We start from the raw sequence: 25,100 nt of genomic DNA, 5'->3' as shown, positions 1-25,100 counted from the left end.
CGCTGTCCCGAAGGTGTACCTCAAGCTGTCTTTCCTCATTGATTTCTCCAGGAAGGTTAGGAGCCCCTCTGCCTCTTGTAACTCTTATCACGTGACAGGGTCACTGTTTCTTACATGGCTGTGTCCTCCATACGTGCTCTTAGTGCGTTAGAGGCATGCTAACTGTGTGTTGAATGAGTTCGAATCATTGTTGACCTCCAAAAGCAAGAGGGAGAGCATATCTTAATGTGACCAACATATAACAGTGTAGCACGAACAGTAAAAGCCCAGAGACAGATATCAGGGTTCAAGCTGAAGATCAGAAAAGCAAAACAGCCAGCCATTGGCTCTTACCTCCACCTCAGACCGAAATGGGTGATCCTGCCTCCACGAATCCTCAGACTGAGACTGAGTTGAGACCTGTCACTTCCCGTTTTATATGTCTTGCTAGTGCTGGGATTAAAGGCATGCATCACCACCACCCGGCCCCTATACTAACTAGTGTGGCTGCTGGGATTGAAGGTGTGTGCTACCACTGCCTGGCTTGCATGGCTGACTAGTGTGGTTGCTTTGCACTGATATTCAGGAAAGTTTTATTTATTCAAACACAAAGACTGCACTACTATATAACAGTTCTCTGCGTGTGCCTCCGAACAGCGTAGAGTCTCCTGATGCATGTGGAGGCTGGAAAACTGGCCACTGACCTGCTATCCTGGTTGGATTGGTTGTAGTTTGTACCTGTTTTGTCATCTTGACAGTTATCTGGAGAGAGAAAACACAATTGAGAAAATGCCTCTACCAGACTGGTCTGTGGGGATTTTTTTTTTTTTAATGATTGGTGAAGCAGGAGGTCCCAGCCCACAATGGGTGGTGTTACCCCTGGGTAGGTACCTAAGCTGTATGAGAAAGCAGACTGATCAAGCCATGGTGAACATGCCGGTAAACAACACTCCTCCATGGCCTCAAAAGAAATTTCAGTTCCTGCCTCCAGCCCTGACTTCCCTCAATGAGGAGGTGTGACCTGAGAGTTGTAAGATGAAGTAAACCCTTTCTTCCCAAAGTTGCGGTGTTTAGCATAGCAATAGAAACTAACTAAGACACCTGCTCATTTGAAAGGTAAGGGTTCTGGCTCCTGATCTGACAGTAGTTAATATTCGGGTAATACCGCTGTGGATTTCTACTGTTGTCCAAAATAACACTTTAAAAATAAAAATGCAGTGTGTTCTTAGTTACATGTATTTTATTAAACCATAAGTCATAAAAAAGTAAAACGAAAAGGAAGTCAGGGCGTATGGCCCGGCAAGAGAAGGTGGCTTTGAGTATTCCCATACCCCTTGCCTCACCTAATTCTCAAAGCAGTCCTGGACGGCAGGGAGATTACAGCTGTGACCCAGCCTGAGAAGTCCTGGGTCTGAGAGACAGAGTACCCTGTCTCGTCAGTCTTAGTAGCTCAGCGGTAGACAAGGCATTTGGACGCGGTTGGTGTGACTGCAAGCCCCGTGGTGTTCTTACATCGCTGAGCATCATCCAAGAATGTAGTGTTGGGAGAACTCCTCTTTAATTCACAGGAGGAAAAATGCTACGTGGTGGGAATCATATGTGGGAGCTGAGCAAGTTGGTCCCGTAGATGTGGGGAATTGAATGGTGGTTTCTAGAAGCTGGGCTAGTGAGAGGAGGATGAGAAAACATGCTTAGTGGGCGCTAAGTTAGACAGAAGCAGGGAGCTCCAGTGTGGTATTATATACAGGTGCAAAGAGGTACCGTGTAGGCACCATGGTTCTCAAATAGCTATAGAAAGTGTTCAGTTGCTTTACCATCAATTGATGTCTTTCCGATATATGTGTTTAACCTGGTGGCTATATCACAGGGTATCACACTAATATATACTTTTACCAATTAAAATAATTTATAATTACATAGCAATATTTGTCATTTGTCCTGTATAGAAAGTTGCAAACAGAACTCTGACCATAAAGTTAAAAGATAACGTTCCTCACTCAGGCGGTGGTGCAGGCCTGGGTTCCCACCTGCTCAGGAGGCTGAGGTGGGAAGACTGACGTTTAGAGTCTGCCCAGACTGAAGGGCGAGTCCAAAGGCAGCAGAGGCAATTTAACGAGACTCCAATTTTACAATGATAAAATATAAAAAAGGCGGGGCTATAACTTGGGTTGTTTACTGGGGTGTGCCTCACCCGCGGGGTCCTGGACTCAATCCTCAGCGGAGACAGCAGTGCTAGAAGAGAGGAGGCTTGATAGGCATTGCAGTTTTTAATCTCTCCCAAAGCCTGCTGCTCCGGCAGTCACGTGTGCTGGGTTATCCAAAGACGTGAAAGGACTTTCACGAAGGCATGCGACAGTCTGACGAGGCCTTGCTGGGTGACTGCAGACCACGCTGTCATTCCCCTTCTGGCTGGGGCTGAGTGTGGGGTAAATGTCCTGGAGGCTGGGAACAGAAGGAGGTCAGCCTGAGTGCCGCTACCAGGTGTCCTGGAGAACACACAGGCAGCTTGGAGGTCACAGGGGCACACCCCGGAGGGCAGGACGGAAGCTTAAGGGACTCGGCTGGGTAGAGTCGATTTTACTTTCAGTTTACGAAGATGAAAATTGAGGTCCTCAGAGGAAGCTCCTTGTCCAGGTCTGAGCAGCTGCTAATTATGCAGACGCGGCGTTCGGCTCTCCGCCACAAAGCCCAGGTGCTCCTCTGCCGTGGTTGCTTTAGAAAAAAAAGAGAAGGACCTTCAAGTTCTCTGTGCTGGCTAGTTTTACATCAACTTGCTCCAGGCTGGAGTTATCTGAAGGGAGGGAGCCTCAGTTGAGAAAATCCCTCCAGAAGATCCAGCTGTAGGCAAGCCTATAGGGCATTTTCTAATCAGTGATTGAAGGGGGAGGACCCAACTAATATGGTTGGTGCCATCCCCAGGCCGGTGGTTGTGGTTCTGTAAGAAGGCAGGTTGGACAAGCTACTAAGCAACACTCCTCCGTGGCCTCTGCATCAGCTCCTGCTTCCCGGTTCCTGTTCTGATTGAGTTCCTGTCCTGCCTTCCTTCAGTGATGGACTATGATGTGGAAGTGGAAGCCAAATAAGCCCTTTCCTTCTCAGTTTACTTCTTCATGGTGTTTCATCACGACAATAGAAAGTCTAATTAAGACATTTTCCGAGGAACCTCTGCAAGAAAGTGGTCACAGCCATTGTCTGTGATTCCCACATTCTGGGTTTGATGACTTTAATACTCCCTCAGCTGTCTCAGGATATGCAGGACTGACAGCCAGCTTCTCCGAAGACCCTGGCAGGCGCTCGTCTTATATGCATTTAGGATGCTCTCCCAGGCTGCTCTCTGATTCTTTGACTTAGTTATCACCCCCTTATTTATATTTTTGTGAGATCCTGAGTTCTGTTAGGGCACCTCCGCCACATGCAGAGTTTATTTCCTTTATTTAACTTTCAGTTTGATTTAAAAAAAATATTTTTGTTCTTTTAATATTGTTATTACTAAGTAATAATAAGCACTGTGGAGAGGGTGGCTGAGGGAGGTTGGAAAGACCTTGTGGCCTGCCCTTTGGCCTTCCTTCTTCACTCCGGTTGTTAATCTTCCCCCTCCCTATTATCTCTCTTTGCACTTCAGTGCCCATAACTGTTCCCTTCTGTTGCAGGCGTGATGAAGCAGCCCTCCGGGCCTTTGGGAACCCCTGCTCCTTCAGGGCTCTTGCCCCCAGGCCCTTTACCTCCTGGACCCCCACAGTTTGGCCCAAATGGAGCCCATGCCCCAGGCCATCCTCCTCAAAGGTGAGCCAAGTGCATTTCAACCCTCATTTGAATATGCCCTGTATTCTGGAAGTATCTTCTAAACTCCTGTGTTTCTTGGTCGAAAGTTTAATATCTTTGTATGTTCCATATTTAAGAATACATAAAAATTGCTTGTGTCAGTGCTACGTATTTTAGTTTGGGGGTTATATTCAGCTTATTTTTGGAGGTTTGTTTGTTTGTTTATTTATTTGAGTCAGGGTTTCTCTGGGTAGCTCTGGCTGTCCTGGAACTCACCTTGTAGACCAGGCTGGCCTTGAACTCACAGAAATCTGCCTGCCTCTGCCTCCCTGAGTACTGAGATTAAAGACGTGCCACCACCACCTGGCAATTATTTTTAGAGTTTTGTGTTTATCTCCAGCTTATCTTCAGACATCTATAGTCTATATGTCTTTCAAAATATTAGATCGTGCTGGACATGGTGGCGCACACCTTTAATCTCAGCCCTTGGGAAACAGAAGTAGGCAGATCTCTGTGAGCTTGAGGCCAGCCTGATCTGCAGAGCAAGTTCCAGACCAGCCAGGGCTACACAGTGAGATACTGACTCAACAGAACAGAACAAAGCATTAAAACTGAGAAATTCTCTTAGATCATTCTCTTCTCCCGAGATGCCCACACACCTGTGTTCATTACCCGTAAGCGCTTACCAAAATCTTAAAATGAAACTGGATTGAAGTAAGTGGTGTAGTCTGTGGGTTCTACATATTATATAGAAAGCATATTATGTCAATGAGGGACAGGCTTACTGTGAAAGCAGCTCAAAAACAAAAATACAGCTCGTGTTTATTTGTAATTAATTGAGAAAGAGGAAGTCAGGAACAGGCCTAGGGAAGCCAAAATCTTCCTGAGATATTTAGAGCCTCTTATCCATAACGGACTATCACTTGGGGTGGAGCCAGCAGCAAACTTCAAGGCTTGGAAATCTCAATGTTATCTGTCCCACAAGCTGTTGCCACCAAAAGGAGTTCGGCTCCTCATGGCACTGACCTTGGAGCTGCTCCAGGGGTGGTCCAGACGCAGTTTTTTTCCCCAAGTTGTCAGGTTGGAGTGGGGGTGGGACCTTTGAGGTCTGTGTCATTGAGGAAGGATGCCATTCCTGGTAATGGGAAAACGGAGATTCTGAAATCATCAGCCTTGCCTTTTAGGTCTGACACGCCTGGATTTTGTTTGTTGTGGTAACTATGGCTAAAGATGTAGCTATGGCATCACAGAGAAGTGTCACACAGGGGACCAAAAAAAAAAAAAAAAAGGAATTTATTTTGTGGGCACACCTGTGGTTTGAGCACAAAGCAGGGGTTCATCAAAGGCCTTGTTGTGAACGGGCCATTAGTCTCCAAAACACGATGGATGGGCAATGAAGGTGCCCAGTGCTGAGAACCATTGCATGTAGTGGCATATACCTGTATCTAGCAGGAAGACAGAGGCAGAAGGACTGTTGTGAGTTCAAGGCTAGCCTGGGTTATATAGCTCTAGGCCAGCCTAGACTACAAAGTCAAACTCGGCTTCAGAAATCCGAGGAGTCTTCTATAACTGTGGATCCTGTACAGTGTACGGCCAATCTGCCAGGTAAGGCAGACTCACTGGTACAAAGCAACGCGCCTGTTGTGGGGGAAACCGAAAGCTTTCTGATTGGATGTGAAATCCAGTCTACTGAAGGACTTCCCGCCTGATACTGTGAACCTGGTTAAAGCATGCTGCTGGCAAGGTGACTCTAGGGCAGAGTCTACTGTTGTCATTTTGCTAAATGAATATAGCTAAAGTGCTTTCTAGAGTTTTAATATAAATATAGCATACATATATTTTTGTTTATATTCCTGTACAATATTACTATACATTTATGTTTGTAGCCATATGCTGGTGCTGCTGTAAATTGGCAGGCCTGCTGTAAAAGCAGCTCAAGAAATACAGCTTGTGCTTGTGTTTGTAGTAAGCTGGAAAAGAGGGAGTCAGAGGCAGGCCCAGGAAAGCCGTAGTCAGAAAAGTCTCCTTTGTAACAGGAATCGATAGTGCAGAGACTCATAACTGAGCAGAGCACTGAGAATAAGTGACAGTCGAGTGCTCAGCCCGAAATGGGACATCACCCCTTCCCAAGTTCAGCCGTCATGGCGGAGAGGGGATAAACCATGTAAGAGCCACAGCTGTCTTCTGTATGTGACGTCATCAGTGTGACTGTGAACGTACAGACATGAGCTGTGGAAACCTACACACGTGTTTAATGCAAAATTAGGTCCTAAACATCCCATTGTGGATCTGGGGGGACCTCATGAAGTCGTACCCTTCCCTGAGGAGCAGCTGGTCGTCAGTGGTTACCAGGCGATGCAGGGGATGCCATCTTTCTCAGTGGGATGGCGCTTGGTGAATTGCCCATGCCCTGCAAATAGCCCCTCAGCCTTATCCATCCAATTGACTGTAATTAAACTTAGTGATTCAAAAACAGCAATATCCAACTCCAACAAGTCATAAAAGCTAGTTGAAAATAGGAATTGCATGAGCAGGAATTGGGGAGGGATAAAAGAACATATGGGGAATTCATATTACCACAATACGTTGTAAAAATATATGGAATTGTTAGCCAGGCGGTGGTGGCGCATGCCTTTAATCCTAGCACTTGTGAGACAGAGGCAGGTGGATTGCTGTGAGTTAAGGCCAGCCTGGTCTACAAGAGCTAGTTCAAGGAAAGGCTCCAAAACTACAGAGAAATTCTGTCTCAGAAAACCAAAAACAAACAAACAAACAAAAATATATGGAATTGTCAAACTGGTGTTAAGTTTTAAAATGTCTAAGAATAAATAAGTAAATATAGAAAAGAAATGCTCAGAACCTCAAGGTAGCTTTGGCCCCAACAGCAGAGTAGCCTGGGCTGTTGATATTGTTCCTTAATTCCTCACTGGAAACAGGAGGAAGTGATCTTCTTAGTTCAGAGGGAAAAGGAAGACGATCCAGGACAGTTCATTACTGTGAACCCCCTCCATGGTATCTCAGGATTCAGAAAAGAAAGCCAAGTTAGAACCAGTGGTTTTGAGAACAAGTTTTGGTCACTGGTATTGGCCTAGCTGGTGGATCTCTTTGATGTGTTGTCACGTGTGGGAATGACATCATGAGACAGTACAGGGCTGGCACCCTGAGGAGTGGAGACATGTTTGCCAGGCATGCCTTCTGAAGTTGTTGGCTGAACAGATTTTTGTCACATGCTCTATACATGTTCTCCGCATGTACAGTGTGAGCCTCAGGTTCTAAGGAAGCTGGAGAATTCCTGGGGCTCAGTGCTGCCACAGCATCTGAATGTTGTCACCCTGAAACATTGCACGTGTGTCTGGGATGCCACTGGTGTTCACAGGTCTGCTCACCGCCAGCACAGAACCCTGGGTAGGGATGCGGTGACTGCACTGGTCAGGTGTTTCCCATAGTACTGATCGCGATTTTAGAGTGTTCTCCTACTCAGAGAAGTCTGTTGTGACTCACTGTACTGATTGCCAGCAGCTGCTCGATGATCTACCTCACTGCATCTCTTAGTTGCATTTTTCTCTTGATCTCTTTGAGCGTTCTTTTGCTCATTGTTGTTCTAGGAATATACAGTCTATGTATGTAGTAGGCACTTCCATCCAGGTTTGTATAACCTGTGATGTTGACACAGGGGCAAAAACCACCTAGGGATGCATTTCTCAGAGTATCCTGTTGTTAAGTGGTGTGTAAGCCACTTAACCTCTGTGTGGTTTTGCTTTCTCAGCCTTTACAGTTACACCTCTAATGCATGGTTGTGAGGGTTCTGCATGCCGATGACTTCATGCAACACACAATGCTGATCACAGTCCATAGGCTCAGTACATGTCAGCAGCTCTCAGCCTCATTTCATTGGCTCTAGTGTGCCATGTCACTGGATAGAAAGTCCACTTGCTATCTCTGGATTGCTCTCCCTCAGGCTGGTGACTCCAGGAAGTCAGACTTAGAATCTGCTTGGACTCTGATTGCAAGGAAGCACAATTAGGTCCTGTTCTTTCCCCAGCACTTTTTATGTGGTACAACTTGAATATTGGCCTAAAAGTTAGAGGTAGGTTTGGAAGATGAAAAAGTTAGGGGGAAGTCCGATATGCAGGCTGTTTCCAGGTTGCCTCTTATCTGCTCCGTGGGACACGTTTCTGTACACACAGGGCAGTGCAAAGGCAAAGGACAGAGTGAGCTGTGATGAGTCACACTCTTCTGATGACGGAGGCTCAGAGGAGAATAGATGTGTGTGACCTTCCTTGCTCGCTCTCTCTCTCTCTCTCTCTCTCTCTCTCTCTCTCTTCCTCCATTCCTCCTTCTCTTTGCATCTTTCCTTTATGTTTTAAAAGCTTTTTTAAAAATGACGTTTTAATTTACGCTTTGAGACTGTCATGCATGTGTTTCAGTGTGTTTTGATCATACTCACCCCATCTTCCTCCTGGACTCCTCCCAGAACCCCACGGACCCTCCCTACTTTATTTGCTCTTCTGTTGTTTTTGACTCACTGAGTCTAGTGAGTGCTGTCACCATGTAAATGTGTGTAGGGCCATCTGCTGGAGCATGGGCAGCTCCCCAGGGCCCACTTCCCTGAGGAAAACAGCTCCTCAGCTAGGGACAGGACCTTGTGATTCTGATTCCACCCCTTTTTGGTGATGGAATGGCTACTGACTTGATCTTGTACAGGTATTCACAGCCATTGTGAGTGCGTGCGTGCAATAGTCATGTCTAGAAAATGCTGTTTCCCAGCTGCTCTCCACAATATTAGGCTCTTACAGGCTCTCGACCTCCTCTCTCACAGTGGTCTCTGAGCAAGTGGGTGGGAGATAAATGTTCTGTTGCGGGCTGAGTACACCATAGTCATTTATTTCCTCACTTTGACGTATTGTGAGTAGTTGCACTTAATCTCTATCCATTGTAAAAGGAAGCCTCTCTGATGAGGTCTCAGAGCTGTACTGGCCTGTGGACATAATGATGAGTATTAGAGAGCAGTTTGACACTATCTCCATTTAGCAACACAGTAATTGTAGGCTCCGTCCTCAGGCATGTGAGTTCCCTGATCATGGTTTCTTGGTCATATTTACAATACTGGGCATGTGTATGTATGTCCTCCTGTAGAGTGAGCCTTAAATCCCATAGTGCTTGGTTTCCCCCATAACATTCATGCCACTGCTGCATCCATGCATATATCTTGCCATGCTGGCCATTACTATAGTTTACTGGATTGGTCAATAAGACTGAATAAGACTGTTGATGACTCCCCTCCTCCTAGCGGTCTGTATAGCAGCTTCTAGCACCGTGAAAGCTAGCCAGAAGAGGGGAAACTTCCAGTTCAGTAGCAACTGGATCTTTCCATGTCCCATGTCTCAAGTATGTTGTATCTTCAGCAAAAGGATCTTACTATGAAGTTCTGGAGTAATAGCACTGCCAGCAATAGCAATAGCCTGTATTGTTTTGAAGGGGTTATGAAACCACACTGACCATCAGGTAAAATGCAAATTAAACTACCTTGAGACTTCATTTTACCCCAGCCAGACTGCCTAAGATTAAGAAAACAAATTACAATAAATCCTGGAGTGACTGTGGCAAAAGGAGACCCATTATTCAGTGTTGGTGGGAGTGAAAACGGGTATAGCCACTGTGGAAAACAGTGTGAAGGTTTCTCCAAAGGCTAGAAATAAATAACTCTACCACATGATCCAGCTATATCACTCTCGGGCATATACTCAAAGGACTCTATATCTACTCCAGAGATATTTGCTGATCCATGTTCGTTGATGCTCTAGTCCTAATAGTCAGGAAATGGAAATAGCCTAGATCTGTACAAATTGATGAATGGGTAATGGAAATTCAGAACAGATATAGGGTGGAATTTATTTAGTTGTAAAGAAAAAGTGAAATTTTCAGGCCAGTTGATGGAACTGGATATAGTTCTTCTGAGTCTGCTCACCCAGATCGAGAGAGACAAATGCTGTGTGTTCTCTCTCATATTTGTAGGCCAGCCTTGGGTCCATGGATATTTGTATTTAAATTGGAGCACTTGTAGAAGCCGGGAAATTAGAAAGGGTCATTGTGTTTGCGTTGAGGGGAGAATAATGGAGGAGGGACAGTCAAACACAGGCAGTATGGGGTGGGTAGGAGAATAATGGGAAGAGAAAGATATAAGTGGGGAAGTGGATGGGAGGCCAGGGCAGAAGAAAGGGTTTGAGGAGAGATAGATAACACCAATGATCTGTGAAGAAGTCAAATAGAAACCTACTGTCTTAGTCACTGTTCTATGTAAAAGACACCATGACCAAGGCAACTCATACAAAGGTGTTTACTTGGGGGCTTGCTTGCAATTTTAATCCATTCTCATCATGGCCAGGAGCATGGTGGCATGTGGGCAACCATTGGAGCCATAGCTGAGAGTGCTACATTCACAGGGAGAGAGAGAAGAGGGAGAGAGAGACTTGTCTTGGCATTGTCTTTTGCAACCTCAAAGCCCACCCCCAATGTCACACTTCCTCCAACAAGGACACACCTCCTAATCCTCCTAATCCTATTAAAGAGGTCTACTCCCTGGTGACTAAACACCAAATATATGAACCTGTGGGGCCCATTCTTATTCAACCACCACACTTGTTATTTTAGAAACTTCATATATGTGTGTGTGTGTGTGTGTGTGTGTAAATATATAAATATTTATATATTAATTATATATAATAATTAATTATATAATAATTATATATAATATATAATATTATAAATTTATATTATATAAATATAATATTTAAATATATATATATTTACACACACACATAAATAAAAATTCAGTTGTTAGGTGTGGTTAACTTTCTTTTTCCTTTAAAGTCACTGTGTAGCAGCTGACCTATAGGTGATGATCCTCCTTCTACATAGAGGTTCAGCCACAGAGATAAGACTTTAATCAATTCAAACTCAGAGTCATTGTGTTGATTTATATAGTAAATATGTATATGATTTTTAAAATAGTGATATTTTTGGACTGGAGAGATGTCTCGGTTGTTAAAAGTACTTGTTGCTCTTGCAGGGGACCTAGGATTGGTTCCCGACACATACATGGTGGCTCACAACTGTCTGTAACTCCTGGTTCAGATCATCCAACACTTTCTTCTCATCGTCACAGGTACCAGGCACGCACATGGTGCAGGAAAAACATTTATACACATAAAAATAAATTTAAATAAATACATATTAAAGATCTTTTATTTCAAAAGGAATATCTGAAAAAATTTAAAAACCATACTGTCTTAGAGTTTCTATTGCTCTAGAAGACACCAAGACCATGGCATCTCTTATAAAGGAAAGCATTTATTTGGGGTGGCTTACAATTCAGACATTAAATCCCTTATCATCATGGCAGGAATGGTGGCCTGCAGGCAGACATGCAGACATGGTGCCGGAGAAGGAGCTGAGAGTTCTACAACTTGATCTTTAGGCATTAGGAGTGAACTGATCTAGATGTAGTTTGAGTAGAGGAGACCTCAAAGCCTGCCCCCACAATGCCACACTTCTTCTAACAAGGCCACACCTACTTCAACAAGGCCACACCTTATAGTGCCACTCTCTATGAGCTTATAAGACCAATTACATTCAAGCTACCACACATACCTAGTTGTTTGTTCTTTTGATCATGGCTGAAGTAGAATAACTCTTTTTTTTCTTTTTTAAAGATTTATTTTTTATTATTTATTACCATAAGAGGGCACCAGATCTCATTATAGATGGTTGTGAGTCACCATGTGATTGCTGGGAATTGAACTCAGGACCTCTGGAAGAACAGCCAGTGCTCTTAACCTCTGAACCATTTCTCTAGCCCCAGGACAACTGTCTTATACTTACAAGTACTTCTAAAGTTTTCTGCAAAAGGTACTACTATGAAGAATTAATCTGTTAAAATATATACTCTTAAATGTCAGTCTTTCCATCATAAGGGAAAATGACAGTCAATTCATTGTAATTCATCTGTTTTAACCACGAAATAGTGAGATAGAGAATGAAAAGACCCAGCTTTCCAACTGAATTTATGAGAATCTACTAAGAAATGTTGCGACGTAAACGGAGGTTGCGCTGAAAAGAAGCCATAGGCTTTGTTTGCTTGTTTGTAGTGCTGACGCCTAAATCCCTGGCCTTGAACATGCTAGGAAAGTGTTCTTCCACTGAGCTATATCCCCATCTTTTCTTTAGTGTTCTTTCTTCTTTCTTTTATGTATATGGGTGGTTGTTTTAGCCATGTGGGTGCTGAGACTCAAACTTAGGTCCTCTGCAAAAGCCACAGATATGTTTAGCCACCGAGCCATCTCTCCAGCCCCTCAGGCCATGTAATCTAGGGAGCCTTCATTTTTGTCACAACTGAAAGTTAGTAGGAAAAGATTCATAATGAATCCCTGGTACTTATTAGCTTTCTGTGTTGTATCACTGCTCGGGTGGGGCCACTACTCGGGCGATAGCCATTGCTTAGACCAAAGAGTAACAATAACACACAACGGACAAACACAGTTTCAAACTACATCATGGGTAAAGTATGATGGGATTTTTAAATGAGGAAAACAGAAAAACACCTACTCCAAACTTACTGCAATGTTGACTGCCAAACACCCTTCCTTTCTAGGGTGTGCCTCACAGACTTCAGAATGTAAGACAGGCCAGATTCTGTTTAAAAACTGGGTCAGAATGATAAGCAGGATGATCACCAATGCACAACCACAAAGCATGCGGTCTTGTTTTTGTTTTGTTTCATTCTATCGGTCAAGTTCAGTGAGTGTGAAGTGGCTGCCTTGGGCTCATTGTTTTATTGGTTTCCAAAGCTGGCCTTGTTGTTCGTGTTAGACTTTTCTCTCCCTCGACATAGGAAACATGTGAGTGGAGAGAGACGTGGGGCTGTGCTGTGGGTTGCTCTGAGCTCAGAACAAGAGTAAATATGTAATCTACAATATCAGTCATTTTTCCTACCCCCTAGAGAAAGTACTTTTGTTGTTGTTTTAGAATATAGTAACTATTTTGTTTGTCATTTGCTTCCGCAACCCTGGGACACTAACCATCCCTTTTGTCTCTTAGATTTCCGGGACCCCCACCTGTCAATAATGCGGCCCCCTCTTACGCATCAGGCCAGCCCCCACCACCGTCGTCCTACCCAGGTCCTGGGTCCACTGCCTCTGTCACCCAGCTGGGCAGTCAGTTCAGCACCATGCAGATCAACAGCTACGGTAACTGTGCACTGACACTCTCCCTTCAGCCCCATCCGGTGCTCTTTGAGGTGTGGAAGATGGCCACCACTGAGTACCTAGTGCTAGGCCACCACTGACTACCTAGTGCTAGGCAACCACTGAGCTATGTTCCCAAAATCGTTATCTCTTCGTTTTGAAGATAGACCTAACTCTGGCATGACACTAAAATGCTGGCTGGTTCATTTTTCTATAAACCACAGAGATCCGCCTGCCTCTGCCTCCCAACCACTGCCCTGCTGACACCCCAGATTCTTTACTGGAAAATATCACACAAATGGCCCTGGCCGAGTCTTTTCTTTCCTCTGAAATGTCACAGGTCAGGTCTCCTTCATCTTCTCTGCTCGTGTCCTTGCCTTCTAAGCCCCAACAGAACAATCCACTGATCTCTGAGCACTCAAAGGCTTTCTCAACCCATAGTTCATATGCAATGGCAATCCTCTAAAAAAAACTCATGGTCAGGTCTGTCACAGCCAGGCCCTACAACCTGGTAACAGCTTATTACCTCAGGGTTTCTGTTGCTGTGATAAAACACCATGGCCCAAAGCAACCTGGGGAGGAAAGAGGTTTTGTGTTTTTTTTTTTTTTCCTTACAGCTTGTAGTCAATCATCCAGAGAAGTCAGAGCAGGAACTTGAGGCAGAACCTGGACAGGGGGCCTAGGGCAGAGGCCGTGGAGGAGTGCTGTTTACTGGCTGGCTCCTCATGGTTTGCTCAACCTACTTTCTTACAGAATCCTGGGCATGGCACCACCCACAGTGAGCTGGCCCCTTCCGTATCAAACATCAATCAAGAAAATGCACCACAGGCCCGTCTGGTGGGGCAGTTTTCTCAACTGAGAATCCCTCTTTTCAGGGGACTCTAGCTGTGCCAAGCTGACGTTAAATTGCCCGCGTACTCCGTACTGCTAGTTTGTTATAAGTATTGATAAGTCTCCCGGAATACTTCTGGCCTTTTCACTAGTTTCCAAACGGATGGCTTAGGGAGCAGCTTAGCTTCACATAAGCCTTGACCAGGAAACAGCTTGGGTTTCCAGTGTGGATGGAGAGCCTGTGTGTGGCCCAGACCTCCTCCAGTTATTTCTACCTGTTTCTGAACTCAAATGCTCGAGTCAAACTCAGTATCGAAGGTGTAAGTTATCTGAGTGGTGCTTGCTCTAGACAATTTTCTTCTTTCATATTATTCTGAAGGCTCTCTAGGAGATGCAGATGTTTTAAAGTAGTTCATGGATCATGTGGCGTTAATGAACTGGAGTTAAAATTTGTGCTGTCAAGAAGCCTCTCGCTGGGGCCGGAGAGATGGCTCAGGGGTTAAAAGCACTTGCTGCTCTTGCAGTGGATCCAAGTTCAGATACCAGCACCCACATGACTGCTCATAACTGCCTATTATTCTAGCTCCTTCTAGCTTCCATGTGTGCACATGCATGCACACACACACAAATGCTCAATTTTTTTTTAAAAAGAAATTTCTTACCCAAACTAGAGATGTTGCTTTTATACTCTTATAAATTTTTTTATTTGTAAAAAAAAAATGCCCCCAAGTATTATGTTTATTACTTTCTGAGGGAAGATTTTAATTTGTGGCCATGATATATACCTAAACATATAATTCATAAGTGTATGGAAAACAAGTGTTTGCCATGTGCTTTGTGGGCACGAGAGCTGAGGAACGTGGTGCTAAGGCGTGGTCTTCTCTCTTCCACAGGTGTGGGCATGACTTCCCAGAGCCAGGGTCCTCCTGGTGCTCAGTCAGCAGCCTCCTTCCAGGGGCCTCCACAACCCCCACAGCCATCTATTTTGCAGCCAGGACCTCAGGTTCCACCACCGCCCCCCACCGCTCTGAATGGCCCTGGTGCCTCTCATATGCCTCCACCAACTCACAGGCAGGATGGACTTCCTGGGCCTACTCCTCCGAATGCCCAGTACCAACCGCCACCTCCAGCAGGCCAGACCCTGGGTGGTGCTGGCTACCCTCCACAGCAAGGTAAGGTGGGCAGGGGGAGGCCAAGGTGTGTGTTACCTGGGGGTGCCCTGAGCTGGGGATCAGGCTTGTTTCTGTGTCAACTGTAAAGAGACAGTAGCCTCTGGATAGTGTCGGAAGAGAAAGTTCAAGAGGAAGTTAGGAACTCACTTTTAATTTCCTGCTGCATCCAGCAAGGTGAACTTGGTGGCTTGCTTGATTCAACAGTATAATATCGTCAGTGAGTCTTACACCTGGGCTTGGAGATTGTCACTTCTTTTTCTTCTTCTTCTTTTTTTCTAGCAACCAACTATGGACCGCAGATGGGAGGTGCCCAGATGCCTTACCCAGGGGCCTTCCCTGCAGGTCCTGCACAGATGGCAGGACCACCGCCACAGCTCCAGAGGAAGCTGGATCCTGACTCCATCCCCAGTCCTGTAAGTGGTTCTTCCCCTCCCACACAGAAGCTCTATTAGCACTGGGTCCTCCAGGACCTGTAGAGGTCTGGGACACTGGCCACCCGAGGAGGCATGCTCAGGTTCGGAGCATGTTGAGGGCTCAGAGGGAGGACTCTGCCTTCTGGATCAGGCACTGTAAGTCACATTGGAAAGGAGACAGATACAGAGAGGGGTGAAGACTTTGGCTATTTTTGTAATTCTATAAACTTGAAGATTGGTGATGAAGTATCAGGGTTTATAATAAACCTCCTAATGCACTAAGAGTCCAACTTCAGCTGCCCTTGGTGCCTTTGTTATTACAATTATGACATAACTTTTCTTATGGCTTGAATAGGAAAGATGTACATACAGGCTTTGCTCCTAGTCAGGTGCAGTTTTGGAAGTTCCGAAACCTTAGGAGATGGGACCTGCCTAGAGGAAGTCGGTCTTTGGGGGTAGTTTGTTCCTGGCCTGTGGTGGATTGAAGAGAAATGTCTCCTATATGATTTTGTGTTTGCCTGCTTAGTCATTGCTGCTGGCACTGTTTGGGGAGGTGAGAAGGTGTGGCCTTACTGGGGGAAGTGTGTCACAGGGGATGGGCTCTGTGAGCCTGAGTCCTTTTCCACTGCCTGTTTGCTCTCTCTGCTTCACGCTTGTGGTTTAGGGTGTGGGTGAGCGCTCAGCCTCCTGTTCCTACCCCCGTGCTGGCCACAGTCTGCCCCGATTTTCCTGCTGTTAGGAAATCTAACCCTCTGGAATCATAAGCCAAAATAAACTTATAGTTCTATCACTTGCGTTGGCCGTGATGTTTTATTACAGCACAGGAAAGAAATTAGCATGCGGTCCCTTTCTGCCGTGCTCTCTACTCACTGTCTGCTGTGAGGTGTGCAAACACAGACACATGAAGAACACATACGTGCTGCGTGTTCCTCCACCATGAGGTTCTGCACAAATACGTGGGGCCCAGCAGCCATGGGCCGAATAAATCTTTTCTCCTTTAAGTTCTTTATGCCAGTGACAAAATGTCTTTAACGGAAACAAAATTATTTGGTTATTTGGGTTCAAAATATGTTTATATTGAGCTTATTCTGACTCTCCATGTGATTTCGGATACCCACCCCCCAACTTTCCTTCTCACCAAGTCTCTTCCTCTTAGAATCACAGGTGCCTTTAGTATCCTTGGGGATGAACCTCCCAGTTTCCTACCTTCCCTCAATTGTCTGGGTCTCACCGCTGACCCTGTTGTCAGCGAGCACTGCTGATTTTCAGGCTGACAGGTGAAAGCCTTCTTTCCACCCAGTGCTTCCTGCCTTTGTAGCGTGTTCCCTGGAAACCAGCAGGACCCGCTCTCCCCACCAGCACTTCCACACCTGGCAGTGCCCCTTGACTTACATCTTCATCTCTTAATACACCCTCATCTCTTAACCCTGTTTTCCCATTTGCACGTGAATGGGTATGTACCCTCGTGTTTGGACCTTTGGGGTGGTGTATGCCTGTGTGTGTTTGTGGATGTGCATGTGTGTGTTTATATGTGTTGTTTGCAGGTGTTTATGTATATATGTGCATATTTGTGTGTGCATGTGTTTATGTTTGTACATGTGTGTGTTCATGTTGAATATGTATGTGAGTTAGTGGTTTTGCAGGCCTATGTGTATGTATGTGTGTGTATAAATGTTTGTGTCTATATAAATGGATTTGTTTTTTCCATGAATGTGTCTCTTGTGTGTTTGTATATACTGTGTGCTTGTTTCTGTGTGTTTGTGTGTATGGGGGGTTATATATATGTGTGTATGTATGTATGTATGCTGTGTGTACATATACATATATGTACATGTGTATGTGTGGTATTTGTATGCATGCATATGTATGTGTGTATGTATGTATGGTGTGTATATATATACATGTATGTACATGTGTATGTGTGGAATTTGTATGCATATGTATGTGTGTATGTATTTAAATGTGGGTGTGTATATGTTTGTGTATGTTTGTATATATATGTATGTGTCTGCATTTATGTGTGTGGTATGTGCATATATGTATGTGTATATGTGTGGTATGTTTGTAGGTCTTGTGTGTGTGTGTGTGTGTGTGTGTGTGTTTGTAGGTGTGGGTTTTTGTTATTGACCCAGTGTTAGAGTTCCCCAAGACTTAATCTTTGGAATGAACTTTTCTTCATGGTCTCTTGGTCTCAGCATTATTCAAAATACACCCCCAAGCATGTGCAACTGATAGTAGCCGAGAGCATCTTAGGAGTTGTTGTTCTAGGACCTTCTCCATTCAGACACTCCATTGGTTACTCCTGACTCCAGCTCCCCTCTATACATGTTCACAAATGCTAGATGGCTCTCACCTGATCTCTTCTTGTCCTGCACCTCCACTTTAGTTATTCCAGCTCTCAAACATGCCTTGTGTGCCTCAGCTTGACTGTGACATTTCCACTGACCGTATTTAGGCTCCTTTCCTAGGCGTGTGCCAGCCCAACTCCTATGCTCTTTTTTCCCACATGTTTGCCGCCTTTCTGTGTCTTTACATGTCCACAGCATCCAACTGCCCGGCAGAGGGCGCACTAGTGGTATCGTGATTTATTTGCCACCATTCTCCAGACTCGAACGTCTGCTCCATGGGGCAAGGATCTGGTGTGTTTGCTGCTGTCTCTAGCACCTACACAGAGCCCGCTGCTCAGTATGCTGAGTGAAGGGGTGGATGAGCATTAATGAGAAGAAGCAGCAGATGCCACGGCTCGTTGTGAATCTCGAAAGTGTCTATATGCAAATCAGCCCCATGTTGTTTATCTTGAGATAATGACGTAGTGATGCCAGATGGAGTCTGTTTGTTTTCCTCTGACCAAAATGACATATTTTTCTAATGAAATAAACTCTTTCTTTCGGAAGGAAAGAGTCCGTCCTCCAGTCCCGAGTGAGGTACTTAATACAACCCTGTGACTGGTGGTCTTAGCCACATTATAAAGGGATGGAAGCATCATTGCCAAAGCTCTCCTCACCCTCTTCTGCATCCAGAGGAGGATTATTTAGAGTCCTTCCTCTTCTCCTTCCACCGCCCACAAGTCAAACATCTCTGCCTTGAGCATCGTTGCTTACGTGGCCACACACCTTCACTCGTGTCTCCTCCTGTGCATTCCTTCCTAGAGCAGGGCCCCCTTTGTATCTTTTCCTGAGGATGTTTTATGATTCCACAACATTCGAGGAGATGACTCCAGTGGCACTTCCGAAGGGGAAAGAGATCCGTGTCTTCTGGGAGAGCGCTACCATGTCACGTGTCACTGTGCTAGGTCTCGGCTCACGGGTGCAGGTCGCCGCCTCTCGCTGTTGGAGGTTTTGCTTATTGTTTCATTTCTGATGCTGTTTCTTAAGAGTCTGCGTTTGGGGTAAATCAAAAGCTATTTTTAGCAATGGCTAGAACTGCTTGATGTCTTCTTCCTTTTTTCTGTGTCTTGTTCTGACAAGATGTGGATTTTTAATTAATAATGAGTAATTATAACATTGTTTCTTTGGGGATTTGGCTTTGAGAGTTGTAAATGGATAATTTAAATGACATTTTTCTGGAAATATGGTGTCCTGATTGGTGACCGTGTAGGTTCAGCTTATTTGGCACATGGCTGCATCGTGACAGTGTTCACCTTAGACTGTGTTGGTTGGAATGATTGTGCTAAATGTTAGCATTAAGTAATGGAGAAGCGACTTTGCTTTTGAGTAACCGATTAGCTTTGTGTTAAATGCAGAGTACAATCACAGTGCTTCCATGCCCCTGTGTCGCCCTTGTCCAGCGTAGCATCTTGTCTGTGTCTTGCTGTGGTAGTGGTGTTGGGAACACATCCTACATCTTTATAAGTACTCAGTCTCTAAGGGAGCCAGAAGGCAGACAGAAGCAGGTTTAAATTCAGGCTAGGTTCGTTGCCAATATTCTTGGAGCCTGTGGTGCCAGCACCATCTGCACTGGTGAGACTGGAGCCCAAGAGAACACTTCTGAGTTGGTTCACAGTCAGCATTATCACTAATTACAGCGGAGAGCGGTATCTTTTCATTTTTTCTAGCCTAGACACTTCCTCTCACTGTCTTCTTGTGCTTGTCTTTGGTTTTAGCCTCTGTTTGTTGCTTTCTTTAGCCACTCCCCCTCATAAAAGTGAGGGACCGGAGTGGAAAAGGAGGAAATAGAGGGAGATAGTCCCGAGACTTTCTTCCTGTTTCCCTAACTTCATTCCACTCAGTTTTGCTTACCATTTAACCCGAGACAGTTAGAATGAAAAGGAAAAAAACAAAACAAAACAAAACAAAACTAAAGCTCTGTAGTCTTCAACAACAAATATTATTAGTAGAAAAATATGTTTCTATGTTAGATGGCAACAGTTGGTCCCCTTCACACCTGATTATTTCTAAACAAAAGATACCCCCATCCCAAAATATTTTCTGTAGGGAAACTGAGGAAGAAGATGGATTCTGAGTAGTAGATAGGTGGCTTTAGCTCAGATAGTGTACACCATTTCTTCTGTATTCAATGATTTTTTTATTAGATTTTTTTAAAAAAAATACCAATTCAAATTCCCACTCCCTCCCCTCCTCCCATTCCCTCCACACACCCTCCCACCCCACCCCCCTCTAATCCTAAAACAGGGTAAGGCTCTTTGCTTTGTGGAAGGTCCAAGGCCCTCCCAACTACATCTTGGCTGAGCAACGTATTCATCCAAAGAGAATAGGATCCCCAAAAAAGCCAGTACAAGCAGTAGAAATAAATCCCAGTGCCACTGCCAGTGGCCCCTCAGTCTGCCCCAGCCATACAACTGTCAGCCACATTCAGAGGGACTAGTTTGGTCCTTTGCTTGTTCCTTCCCAGGCCAGCTGGAGTTGGAGAGCTTCCATTAGCTCAGGTAAACTGTTTCAGTGTGTGAATCCATCATGGTCTTGACCTCTTTGCTCATATTTGAGACAGGTTTATCTGTGTAGCTTTAGAGCCTGTCCTGGAACTAGCTCTGTAGACCAGGCTGGCCTCGAATGCACTGAGATCTGACTGCTTCTTCCTCCTGAGTGCTGGGATTAAAGGTGTGTGCCACCACCACCTGGCCATATTTAATGATTTTTAGAGTTTTCTTTTGATACAAAAGTATTTCCGTTAAACAAGATTTCAAGATTCTTTTTTTTCCTTCTAAATTATTTTTCAAATGCTCATCTATGGTTATAATAAATAAGATAAAGTATAATAAATAAAAATAAGGGTCTCTGAAAGGTCAGGGTCTGAGCTAAGAGTATTACAGATAGGATTTGGAAATTTGATAATGGTATAAAATTGTGAAAGTAAATGAAGATGGAATGAAGGTATGATGGATTTAAATCAACAAAGAAACGAAAGGATTTTTAAAAGATCCTCTCTTTTTCCTGTTTCTCCTTCCCCTTCTCTCTCTGTCTCCATCCCTCTTCTTCTCTCTCTTTTTCCTCTTTCTCTGGAAAGGGAGAGGAGAGGAGGAAGAGGGAGCAGGAACGAGCCGCTGTCCCCCTTAGCTGAGTGTCAGGAAGACTTGTAAATTAGTGTAATTCACTCTTCACGTCTTGTTTGTCAGATTCAAGTGATCGAGAGTGACAGGGCCACCAGAGGCGGGCAGGTCTACACTACCAACACCAGAGGCCAGGTGCCTCCGCTGGTCACCACGGACTGTGTGATTCAAGACCAAGGTATTTCTTTTCAGTGACTTATTATTATTATTATTGTTGTTGTTGTTGTTGTTGTTTTAAAATTTCTCACTGGCTTAAAAACAAATACCCTGACTCCACTCATCAATACTATTATTGATGGGCAACCCCGTTATAACTGAGAATAGACTAATTTCCTATTAATCGCTCAAGAACCCCAGAGGTGCTGCCAACAGTTATACTCTCTGACGTAACAATCCGCAGAACTTTGAGTGATGTATAATACAATGTATCCATTTAAGAAAATTTCAAATTTTGGTTTATGGTTTAAGGTACTCCATCCCCTACTTGGGTTGGATTTGCGCGCCCTGCTGGGCATTGTGAGCAGAACAGGGAGGCTAAGCTCTGTGAGTCAGCTCACCCGCTGTAGCCTGGGGATACTGTTTTTAGCTGGTCTCTTAACATTCTGGTTCTTGTTTCCCTGCCTCTACACCAGAATAAGGGGAACGTGAACTCTGCCTCTCCTGATGCAGCCCGCGCCTGCTCTCATTTTAATCTGCCTATCAAGCCCCATGCAGATCCTTTTCTTGTTGGCAAGTCAAAATGTGACGGACAGGCTTAGAGCTGCAGTTCAGTGGTAGAGCTGTGCCTGGCTTTGATCCTCAGCACCAACATCAAAGCCATAGTGGCTCGGTGAAGTCAGAATACCGCATTTTAATGGGTGTGTGCTCTGTGGACTGTTTCATGGAAGTATGACGTCACCCCTTAGCTCAGAGTTGTCAAGTCATCCAGGACCCAGTCATCTTCTCACATTATCGTTAGACATTGATATTAAACTGAATCACGATCAGTCTTGAATGATTTGCTTTGTTCTTATTATTTACATAATCATCAGATGTACACAGTGAGTTCACGTTTGTAAAGTGTTAGGGTGTGCTGCGTGATGGTTTTTTTCTACTCTTGTGGATAAACAGATGCGGCCGTTTTAGTCCAAACCCTTACTTCTGCATGAACTTTCTGTATATTCTCTAGTTTTATTTAATAGTTTAAGTATTGAAGTATTGGAACTCCTTTGAGACCTCTTTAGAGTCTCTGTCTGTCTGAATTACTGAACCAAGTAGTCACATTGGTGTAGCAGCACCATCAGGTGCAGGTGGCCATACGCCCTTTTCTTGATGGATCTTCCTCATTTCAGAGCTAGGGCCCTGGGTTCTCCTTTTTTAATCCTTCCTCAATCTTTTAAAAATGTTTTTTGCTTTCTCTCTCTTTTCTGTGCCTATCCATGCATGAATATGCATATGTGTGCATATGCATGTGTATATGCATGTGTGTATGCATATGCATGTATATGCGTGCATATGCATATTATGTATATATGCATATGTATTTGCATGTGTATATGTGTGTACATGCATATTGTATACATATGCATGTGTATATATATGCTCATTTATGTGTAGATGCCTGTGTATTGTTTATGCATACATATATGCATATATGGATTTAGTTAGTCCTTGATCACCTTCCCTTTGGCCCTGGCTATTGCTGTAGTGGTTTAGCCTACTCCTACGTACTATCTCTGTTCAGAGCTCTTAAAAGGACACAGCTAGTCTGGACTCCAACTCCCCTCTAACCATGTTCTCAGACTTGCTCTGTGACTTAATCCATTTTCCAAACTGGACATGTTCTAACCCAGTTCTGATCTCTGTCCACTCATCCCTTAAAAACTGGTCCCTTCCTCATATTCCTTGCAGCCTCTCAGTTTTCAGTGATGGCAATTTCAAATTCTTGTTGATCCTCAGACTCACATCTGTACAGTGCATCCATTATTCCTGCAAGCGTTCATGCCATTAGATTGACATATGCCCAGGATCTTTCTGTCCCTCCATGCTCTGTTGCCAGGGGACTGGGCTGAGCCACTACCTTTTCCTCATGCAGCCCCAGCCGCAGCCTCCTCCTGAGCTTTCCCGGCTCTGCTCCTCCTATTGCAGCCCTTCTCCACCGCACAGCCAGGAGACTAAGTCAGGTCCCGACACCCCTCTACCCAACCCTGGCAGTGATGCTCCGTTTCATTTGTATAACCTTGAGGGCTTGCTGAGCTTTACGTGTCCAGGATCTGATTCTGTTCTTCCTCTGAGCTCAGCCTCAGTTGCTGGGCCCCAAGAAGATCCAATCTAAACAGCTCCTGTTCTCCTCTGGTAGGCTTCCTGTGTAAGTCTATCTGAGTGAATTCCTTGTCTCCATCGAATCTTTACTCAAATGTTATCTTTTTCTTGAGGCTGGTCCTGAAAGCATTTAAAATTTCAATAAGCCTCTTCTTCTCTGATACTCCTTAACCAAAGAGGCTTCATTTTTTTTATAGCTGATAATCACATTCTAATGTCCTAGATAGTAGACTCATTCTTTGTGTTTCTATTATTCATGATCTATTAAGAAATAAAAAGCATAGTTATGTAGTACACAGTAAGGCTTAGGACGGTGCCTAAAATGAAGTGGACACTCAATAAACATCATTTGATTATCCTCTCTGGTCCTAATAGATTATAATCCTAAATATTTTTGATCGTTAGCTTGGGTGATAGTTAAGGTCTAATACTTGTTCCCCAGGAGGATGGGACAAGAGGATTTCAAGTTCAAGACATGTCTGGTCTACAGTAAATTCAAGGGCAACCTGGACAGTTTCATAAGACCATGTCAAAATAAAACTAAAAAAGATTGGGGTGTATATAACTCATCAATCATATGCTTGCCTAGCATAGTGAGGCCTTACGTTCTATCTCCAGTGCCAGTAAACGGAAATTAAAACCTAGGACAGAGACCAAATGTAGTGACAGTCAATACATCTTTTATTTCTATTAATCCTTTGAAAACTTCATACATGCATGCAATGTATTTTGATCATATTTGCCCCCTTCTCTCCTCGGATCCATCCCCACCTCTGCAAACTCTCCCATATTCCTGTCCTGTTTGTGCTGCCGTCATGGGTACAGGGCCATCCCCAGAGTGTGACAGACCTACCAGGGGCTACATCCTTAAAGAAAATCGACTCTCTCTTCCCCACAAGCCACTGGAAATTAAAGGGTTTGTTTGGCTTACACTTCCGAGCAGTCCATCATTGGGGGAATCCAAAGCAAGAGCTCAAGCAGAGTTGACACCTAGAGGCAGGAACTGAAACAGAGACTGTGGGGAACTGGTTTTCTCCTTATGCTAGCTCAGTTTGCAAGCTCTGTTTGCTGTGTTACCACCACTCAGAACCACCTGCCCACATTAATCAATAGTCAAGAAAATACCCTATAGCCTGGCCTATAGACAGTCTGATGGAAGCATTTTCTCAATTGAGGTTCTTCTTCCCAGGTAACTCTTAATTTAAGTCAAACTGAACAACAACAAAATGACCAGGGCACTCTCTCCCCACCGGCGGTAACTTTCTCGTTCCCTGGATTCTAACAGGTACCCCGGAGTTAAGCAAATAATCTAAAGATTCAACACTATGATCCATGTATGAGTGAGAACATGTGACGTTTGTTTTCTTGGATCTGGGTTACCTCACTCAGTATGTTTTCCAGTTATGTTATATCCATTTGTCTGCAGATTTCGTAATTTAGTTTTTTATGGCCGAATGAAATTGCCTTGTCTAGGGATCACATTTTCATTATCCATTCATCTGTTGATGGCCCTTTAAGCTGTTTCTTTGTCTAGCTCCTGTGAAGAGAGCAGATATGAACATGGATTGTGCATCCCTGCAGGAGAATATAGTCTTTGGGTACCCACCCAGGAGTGGGATAGCTGGGTCAACAAGGAGCAGTCACACTGATTTCCAGAGCAGCTGTGCCAACTTGAACTCCCACCAACAGTGCCCAAGGGCTCCCCACATCCTCAGCGGAATTTGTGGTTGCATGTTTTCTCCATCTTAGCCAATCTGACCGAATTAAGATAAGGCCTCAAATTAGTTTTAATTTGCATTTTTCCTGTTGGCTAAAGTTGGTGAATACTTGTCAAAATATTTCTCAGACGTTTGTATTTCTTCTTGTGAGAAATCTCTATTCCGTTCCTAAGCCC

The 25,100-nt window shown here is 44.4% G+C and overlaps 1 protein-coding gene across 1 annotated transcript in view; it reads left to right on the top strand.

The window, feature by feature from the left end:
• Positions 1-25,100, top strand: part of Sec24d (SEC24 homolog D, COPII component) — an 86,984-nt gene that overhangs the window by 5,633 nt on the left and 56,251 nt on the right. The window contains exons 3-7 of the mRNA XM_085677755.2: positions 3,630-3,762; positions 12,838-12,986; positions 14,708-14,986; positions 15,266-15,399; positions 20,972-21,083. Of these exons, the coding sequence (XP_085533881.2) occupies positions 3,630-3,762; positions 12,838-12,986; positions 14,708-14,986; positions 15,266-15,399; positions 20,972-21,083 (807 nt within the window). The remainder of the gene's footprint in view (positions 1-3,629; positions 3,763-12,837; positions 12,987-14,707; positions 14,987-15,265; positions 15,400-20,971; positions 21,084-25,100) is intronic.

This window comes from Myodes glareolus, chromosome 17 (assembly GCF_982192425.1).
Source record: "Myodes glareolus chromosome 17, mMyoGla1.1, whole genome shotgun sequence".
Lineage (NCBI taxonomy): Eukaryota > Metazoa > Chordata > Mammalia > Rodentia > Cricetidae > Myodes > Myodes glareolus.
Note: the sequence above shows the minus strand (reverse complement) of the source record. Positions and strands in the feature narration are given on the sequence as shown.